Here is an 8,133-nt window from a genome sequence, read left to right as displayed (position 1 = left end):
ACCTGAGCTCACCTGGGAGCACCTGAGCGCCCCAGCACCCCCCGAGCTCACCTGAGCTCACCTGGGAGCACCTGAGCTCACCTGGGAGCACCTGAGCGCCCCAGCACCCCCCGAGCTCACCTGAGCTCACCTGGGAGCACCTGAGCTCACCTGGGAGCACCTGAGCGCCCCAGCACCCCCCGAGCTCACCTGAGCTCACCTGGGAGCACCTGAGCTCACCTGGGAGCACCTGAGCGCCCCAGCACCCCCCGAGCTCACCTGAGCTCACCTGGGAGCACCTGAGCTCACCTGGGAGCACCTGAGCGCCCCAGCACCCCCCGAGCTCACCTGAGCTCACCTGGGAGCACCTGAGCTCACCTGGGAGCACCTGAGCGCCCCAGCACCCCCCGAGCTCACCTGAGCTCACCTGGGAGCACCTGAGCTCACCTGGGAGCACCTGAGCGCCCCAGCACCCCCCGAGCTCACCTGAGCTCACCTGGGAGCACCTGAGCTCACCTGGGAGCACCTGAGCGCCCCAGCACCCCCCGAGCTCACCTGAGCTCACCTGGGAGCACCTGAGCTCACCTGGGAGCACCTGAGCGCCCCAGCACCCCCCGAGCTCACCTGAGCTCACCTGGGAGCACCTGAGCTCACCTGGGAGCACCTGAGCGCCCCAGCACCCCCCGAGCTCACCTGAGCTCACCTGGGAGCACCTGAGCTCACCTGGGAGCACCTGAGCGCCCCAGCACCCCCCGAGCTCACCTGAGCTCACCTGGGAGCACCTGAGCTCACCTGGGAGCACCTGAGCGCCCCAGCACCCCCCGAGCTCACCTGAGCTCACCTGGGAGCACCTGAGCTCACCTGGGAGCACCTGAGCGCCCCAGCACCCCCCGAGCTCACCTGAGCTCACCTGGGAGCACCTGAGCTCACCTGGGAGCACCTGAGCGCCCCAGCACCCCCCGAGCTCACCTGAGCTCACCTGGGAGCACCTGAGCTCACCTGGGAGCACCTGAGCGCCCCAGCACCCCCCGAGCTCACCTGAGCTCACCTGGGAGCACCTGAGCTCACCTGGGAGCACCTGAGCGCCCCAGCACCCCCCGAGCTCACCTGAGCTCACCTGGGAGCACCTGAGCTCACCTGGGAGCACCTGAGCGCCCCAGCACCCCCCGAGCTCACCTGAGCTCACCTGGGAGCACCTGAGCTCACCTGGGAGCACCTGAGCGCCCCAGCACCCCCCGAGCTCACCTGAGCTCACCTGGGAGCACCTGAGCTCACCTGGGAGCACCTGAGCGCCCCAGCACCCCCCGAGCTCACCTGAGCTCACCTGGGAGCACCTGAGCTCACCTGGGAGCACCTGAGCGCCCCAGCACCCCCCGAGCTCACCTGAGCTCACCTGGGAGCACCTGAGCTCACCTGGGAGCACCTGAGCGCCCCAGCACCCCCCGAGCTCACCTGAGCTCACCTGGGAGCACCTGAGCTCACCTGGGAGCACCTGAGCGCCCCAGCACCCCCCGAGCTCACCTGAGCTCACCTGGGAGCACCTGAGCTCACCTGGGAGCACCTGAGCGCCCCAGCACCCCCCGAGCTCACCTGAGCTCACCTGGGAGCACCTGAGCTCACCTGGGAGCACCTGAGCGCCCCAGCACCCCCCGAGCTCACCTGAGCTCACCTGAGTGCCCCAGCACCCCCCCGAGCTCACCTGGAGCTCACCTGAGTGCCCCAGCCCCCCCCGAGCTCACCTGAGTGCCCCAGCACCCCCCGAGCTCACCTGAGCTCACCTGGGAGCACCTGAGCTCACCTGAGAGCACCTGAGTGTCCCAGCACCCCCCCCCAGAGCTCACCTGAGCACACCTGAGCCCACCTGGGCTCACCTGGGGCTCACCTGAGCCCCCCTGAGCTCATCTGGAGCCCACCTGAGCTCAGCTGGGAGCACCTGGGCTCACCTGGGGCTCACCTGAGCTCACCTGGGGCTCACCTGGGAGCACCCCGGTGAGACAGCACCCCCCCCCAGAGCTCACCTGAGTGCCCCAGCACCCCCCGAGCTCACCTGAGCTCACCTGGGAGCACCTGAGCTCACCTGAGCTCACCTGGGAGCACCTGAGCTCACCTGGGAGCACCTGAGCGCCCCAGCACCCCCCGAGCTCACCTGAGAGCACCTGGGAGCACCTGAGTGCCCCAGCACCCCCCGAGCTCACCTGAGCTCACCTGAGCCCACCTGAGCACACCTGAGCCCACCTGAGCTCACCTGGGTGCACCTGGGTGACCCAGGGCTCACCTGAGCTCACTTGGAGCTCCCCTGGCTGCCCCCACACCCCCCCAGAGCTCACCTGAGCTCACCTGGTCACACAGACACACCTGGGCACACCTGGGCACACCCACAGGCACACCTGGACACACAGACACACCTGGGCACACCTGGGCACATCTGGGCACACCTGGGCACACCCACAGACACACCTGGGCACACCTGTCACACACCTGTCACACACCTGTCACTCACACGCTCAGTGACACACCTGTCCCTCTCAGAGGTGTCTCACCTGCGGGCCATGATGCCGTACCTGTCCGCAGGTGCGCCCAGCGCCCCGTGGACACTCCTGACCGTGTTGATGTTGCGGAACACCAGCAGCATGGGGCGGGGCAGCGCGCGCAGCACCTGCAGCACCTGCGGGAAGCGCCGCGCCGCCATGCTCTGCATGTAGCCGCGCTCGGCCGCGCTCAGGTGCCCCTCAGGTGCGCCCCGCAGGTGCGCCCCGGCCAGCGGCTCCTCCAGGTGAGCGCCGGGGGCGGCCAGCAGGCGCGAGCGGCGGCTCAGGGGGCGCTGCAGCAGCATCTCCGAGAACAGCAGCCAGTCTGGGATGGGCAACGCACAGGTGAGCACCAGGTACCCTCAGGTGACCCCCAGGTAACCCCCAGGTAACCCCAGGTAACCCTCAGGTGACCCTCAGGTGACCCCCAGGTAACCCTCAGGTACCCCCAGGTAACCCTCAGGTAACCCTCAGGTAACCCCAGGTGACCCCAGGTAACCCTCAGGTAACCCCAGGTGCCCCCAGGTGCCCCCAGGTGCAGCAGCATCTCCGAGAACAGCAGCCAGTGTGGGATGGGGAATGCACAGGTGAGCACCAGGTAACCCTCAGGTAACCCTCAGGTGACCCCAGGTGTCCCCCAGGTAACCCCAGGTGCCCCCAGGTGACCCCAGGTAACCCCCAGGTAATCCCAGGTACCTCCAGGTGACCCCCAGGTAACCCCCAGGAGACCTCAAATAACCCCAGGTAACCCCCAAGTGATCCCAGGTAACCCTCAGGTAACCCCAGGTGACCCCAGGTGACCCCAGGTGCAGCGGCATCTCCGAGAGCAGCAGCCAGTCTGGGGGCAGGTAGCGGACAGGTGACCCTCAGGTAACCTCAGGTGACCCCCAGGTAACTCCAGGTGATCCCAGGTAACTCAGGTGACCCTCAGGTGATTCCCAGGTGTCCCCCAGGTACCCCCAGGTAAACTCCATGTGATCCCAGGTACGCTCAGCTAACCCAAGGTAACCCCAGGTGTCCTCAGGTGTCCCCATGTGAACCCCAGGTGATCCCAGGTAACCCTCAGGTAACCCCAGGTGACCCCAGGTGACCCCAGGTGCCCCCAGGTGCAGCAGCATCTCCGAGAGCAGCAGCCAGTCTGGGGGCAGGTAGCGGACAGGTGACCCTCAGGTAACCTCAGGTGACCCCCAGGTAACTCCAGGTGATCCCAGGTAACTCTCAGGTGACCCTCAGGTGATTCCCAGGTGTCCCCCAGGTACCCCCAGGTAAACTCCATGTGATCCCAGGTACGCTCAGCTAACCCAAGGTAACCCCAGGTGTCCTCAGGTGTCCCCATGTGAACCCCAGGTGATCCCAGGTAACCCTCAGGTAACCCCAGGTGATCCCAGGTGCCCCCAGGTGATCCCAGGTAACCCTCAGGTAACCCCAGGTAACCCTCAGGTAACCCCAGGTGCCCCCAGGTGATCCCAGGTGCCCCCAGGTGCAGCAGCACCTCCGAGAACAGCAGCCAGTCTGGGGGCACGTAGCGGACAGGTAAGCCCCAGGTGATCTCAGGTGATCCCAGGAAGCCCCCAGGTAACCCCAGGTGTCCCCAGAGTGATCCCAGGTGCCCTCAGGTGACCAGCAGGTGACCCTCAGGTAACCCCCAGGTAATGCCAGGTAACCCCCAGGAGACCCTGAATGACCCCAGGTAACCCCCAGGTGACCCCAAATGACCCCAGGTGCCCCCAGGTATCCCCAGGTGTGCCCAGGTATCCCCAGGTGCCCCCCAGGTGTGCCCAGGTGTGCCCAGGTGCCCCCCCCAGTACCCCCCAATCTCTCAGGTACCTCCCAGGTAACCCCTCCCCCTATTTTGGGGTCCCCACCCCAATTTTGGGGTCCCCCCTCCCCCACTTTTGGGGTCCCCTCCTCCCACTTTTGGCGTCACATTTTGGGGTCCCTCCCCCCATTTTTGGGGTCCCATTTTGGGTTCCCCACCCCCATTTTGGGGTCCCCTCCCCCCATTTTTGGGGTCTCATTTTGGGGTCCCTCCCCCCATTTTTGGGGTCCCATTTTGGGTTCCCCACCCCCATTTTGGGGTCCCCTCCCCCCATTTTTGGGGTCTGGCTATTTCGGGGTCCGATTTTCGGGTTTTTAGGGTTCATTTTTGGGGTTTTTCCTCACCCTGCATGCCCAGCTCTGCTGCCCTCTCTCTCAGGGTTATTTTGGGGTCCCATTATTGGGTTTTTAGGGTTCATTTTTGGGGTTTTTGGGGTGTTTTGGGGTTTTTCCTCACCCTGCACGCCCCGCTCTGCTGCCCTGTCCCTCAGGGCTATTTTGGGGTTTATTTTTGGGATATTTTTTGGGTTATTTTGGGTTTTTCCTCACCCTGCACGCCCAGCTCGGCCGCCCTGTCCCTCAGGGCTATTTCGGGGTCCCATTTTCGGGTTTTTAGGGTTCATTTTTGGGGTTTTTCCTCACCCTGCACGCCCAGCTCGGCCGCCCTGTCCCTCAGGGAGATTTCGGGATTATTTTGGGGTCCCATTTTCGGTGTTTTTTGGGTGTTTTTGGGTTTTTCCTCACCCTGCACGCCCAGCTCAGCCGCCCTGTCCCTCAGGGATATTTTTGGGTCCCATTTTGGGTTATTTTTGGGGTTTTTCCTCACCCTGCACGCCCAGCTCGGCCGCCCTGTCCCTGAGGGATATTTCAGGATTATTTCGGGGTCCCATTTTCGGGTTTTTAGGGTTCATTTTTGGGGTTTTTCCTCACCCTGCACGCCCAGCTCGGCCGCCCTGTCCCTCATCCCCTCTCGGTCCCGCAGCACGATCGCTCTCCAGAGCCCGCACAGCGACAGCCGCTCCCTGGGGGGGGGCACGGGATTTTGGGGTCCCCCCGGGGCTTTTGGGGTCCCCCAGAGATTTTTGGGTTCCCCCCACTTTTGGGGTCCCCCCGGAGGTTCTGGGGTCCCCGGGATCAGTGGGGTCCCCCCCCAGGTTTGGGATTTCCCTCCCAGTTTTTGGGATTCCCTCGGGATTTTTGGGGCCGATTTTGGGGTCCCCCCGGGGATTTTTGGGGTCCCCCCCCCCGGTTTGGGATCCCCCCCGTTTTAGGATTCCCCCCAACTTTGGGGTTCCCTCAGGGTTTTGGGGTCCCCCCAGTGATTTTTGGGTTCCCCCAGGTGATTTTTGGGGTCCCCCCATTTTTGGGGTCCCCCCAGGGGGTTTTGGGATCCCCCCGGGAGTTTTGGGGTCCCCCCAAGTTTGGGATTTCCCTCCCAGTTTTGGGGTCCCCCCCAATTTTAGGATCTCCCCCCCAGTTTGGGTTTTTCCTCACCCTGCACGCCCAGCTCGGCCGCCCTGTCCCTGAGGGATATTTCAGGATTATTTCGGGGTCCCATTTTCGGGTTTTTAGGGTTCATTTTTGGGGTTTTTCCTCACCCTGCACGCCCAGCTCGGCCGCCCTGTCCCTCATCCCCTCTCGGTCCCGCAGCACGATCGCTCTCCAGAGCCCGCACAGCGACAGCCGCTCCCTGGGGGGGGGCACGGGATTTTGGGGTCCCCCCGGGGATTTTTGGGGTCCCCCCAGACATTTTTGGGTTCCCCCCACTTTTGGGGTCCCCCCGGAGGTTCTGGGGTCCCCGGGATCAGTGGGGTCCCCCCCCAGGATTGGGATTTCCCTCCCAGTTTTTGGGATTCCCTCAGGATTTTTGGGGCCGATTTTGGGGTCCCCCCGGGGATTTTTGGGGTCCCCCCAGACATTTTTGGGTTCCCCCCACTTTTGGGGTCCCCCCGGAGGTTCTGGGGTCCCCGGGATCAGTGGGGTCCCCCCCCAGGATTGGGATTTCCCTCCCAGTTTTTGGGATTCCCTCAGGATTTTTGGGGCCGATTTTGGGGTCCCCCCGGGGATTTTTGGGGTCCCCCCCCCCCGGTTTGGGATCCCCCCCGTTTTAGGATTCCCCCCAACTTTGGGGTTCCCTCAGGGTTTTGGGGTCCCCCCGGTGATTTTTGGGTTCCCCCAGGTGATTTTTAGGGTCCCCCCATTTTTGGGGTCCCCCCAGGGGGTTTTGGGATCCCCCCGGGAGTTTTGGGGTCCCCCCAATTTTTGGGGGCCCCCCCCCCGGTTTGGGATCCCCCCCGTTTTAGGATTCCCCCCAACTTTGGGGTTCCCTCAGGGTTTTGGGGTCCCCCCAGTGATTTTTGGGTTCCCCCAGGTGATTTTTGGGGTCCCCCCATTTTTGGGGTCCCCCCAGGGGGTTTTGGGATCCCCCCGGGAGTTTTGGGGTCCCCCCAATTTTAGGATCTCCCCCCCAGTTTTTGGGATTCCCTCGGGATTTTTGGGGTCCCCCCGGGGGTTCTGGGGTCCCCCTGGGAGTTTTGGGGTCCCCCCCAGGTTTGGGATTTCCCTCCCAGTTTTGGGGTCTCCCCCAGTTTTTTCATTCCCTCAGGGTTTTGGGGTCCCCCTCGGTGATTTTTGGGGTCCCCCCGGGGGTTCTGGGGTCCCCCTGGGAGTTTTGGGGTCCCCCCCAGGTTTGGGATTTCCCTCCCAGTTTTGGGGTCTCCCCCAGTTTTTTCATTCCCTCAGGGTTTTGGGGTCCCCCTCGGTGATTTTTGGGGTCCCCCCGGGGGTTTTGGGGTTCCCTTGGAAATTTTGGGGTCCCCACAGGGGTTTTGGGGTCCCCCCCATTTTTGGGCTCCCCCCGGGAGTTTTGGGGTCCCCCCAGGTTTGGGATTTCCCTCCCAGTTTTGGGGTCCCCCCAACTTTAGGATTTCCCCCCCCAGTTTTTTGGGATTCCCTTGGGGTTTTGGGGCCGATTTTGGGGTCCCCGAGGGGCAATTTTGGGTTCCCCCCAATTTTTGGGGTACCCGCGGTGCTTTTGGGGCTTCCCCCGGTGATTTTTGGGCTCCACCCGCTGGTTTTGGGGTCCCCCAGGGGCAGTTTTGGGGTCCCCCCAGTGGTTTTGGTCTGCCCCCATTTTTGGGTCCCCCCGGTGATTTTTGGGGTCCCTGTGGTGATTTTTTGGGCTCCCCCCATTTTTGGGGTCCCTGTGGTGATTCTGGGCTCCCCTGGTGATTTTTGGGGTCCCCCCGGGCAGCTTTGGGGTCCCTGGGCAGTTTTGGGGTCCTGGTGCAGTTTTGGGGTCCCCGGGGCAGTTTTGGGGTCCCTGGGCAGTTTTGAGGTCCCCCCTGGGGCAGTTTTGGGGTCCTGGTGCGGTTTTGGGGTCCCGGGGCAGTTTTGGGGTCCCCCTGGGGCAGTTTCGGGGTCCCTGGGATTTTTTGGGCTCCCCCCATTTTTGGGGTCCCTGTGGTGATTCTGGGCTCCCCTGGTGATTTTTGGGGTCCCCCCGGGCAGCTTTGGGGTCCCTGGGCAGTTTTGGGGTCCTGGTGCAGTTTTGGGGTCCCCAGGGCAGTTTTGGGGTCCCTGGGCAGTTTTGAGGTCCCCCCTGGGGCAGTTTTGGGGTCCTGGTGCGGTTTTGGGGTCCCGGGGGCAGTTTTGGGCTCCCCCGGGGCAGTTTCGGGGTCCCTGGGCAGTTTTGGGCTCCCCCCATTTTTGGGGTCCTGGGGCAGTTTCGGGGTCCCCGGGGCAGTTTTGGGGTCCCCTGGTGATTTTTGGGCTCCCCATGGGGCAGTTTCGGGGTCCCTGGGCAGTT

The 8,133-nt window shown here is 63.9% G+C and overlaps 1 protein-coding gene across 1 annotated transcript; it reads right to left on the bottom strand.

Moving 5' to 3' along the window:
* Positions 1 to 2,495: 2,495 nt before the first annotated feature.
* On the bottom strand, positions 2,496 to 6,015 carry LOC120513487 (uncharacterized aarF domain-containing protein kinase 5-like; the record flags this gene model as incomplete). The annotated part of the gene is made up of 3 exons (XM_039732990.1): positions 2,496 to 2,832; positions 5,256 to 5,384; positions 5,924 to 6,015. Coding segments are annotated over 3 exons (538 nt in total), but the record flags the coding sequence as incomplete, so codon positions are not given.
* Positions 6,016 to 8,133: the final 2,118 nt, after the last annotated feature.

Source organism: Passer montanus, unplaced genomic scaffold (assembly GCF_014805655.1).
Source record: "Passer montanus isolate IOZ18808 unplaced genomic scaffold, ASM1480565v1 scaffold812, whole genome shotgun sequence".
NCBI classification, from domain to species: Eukaryota; Metazoa; Chordata; class Aves; order Passeriformes; family Passeridae; genus Passer; species Passer montanus.
Note: the sequence above shows the minus strand (reverse complement) of the source record. Positions and strands in the feature narration are given on the sequence as shown.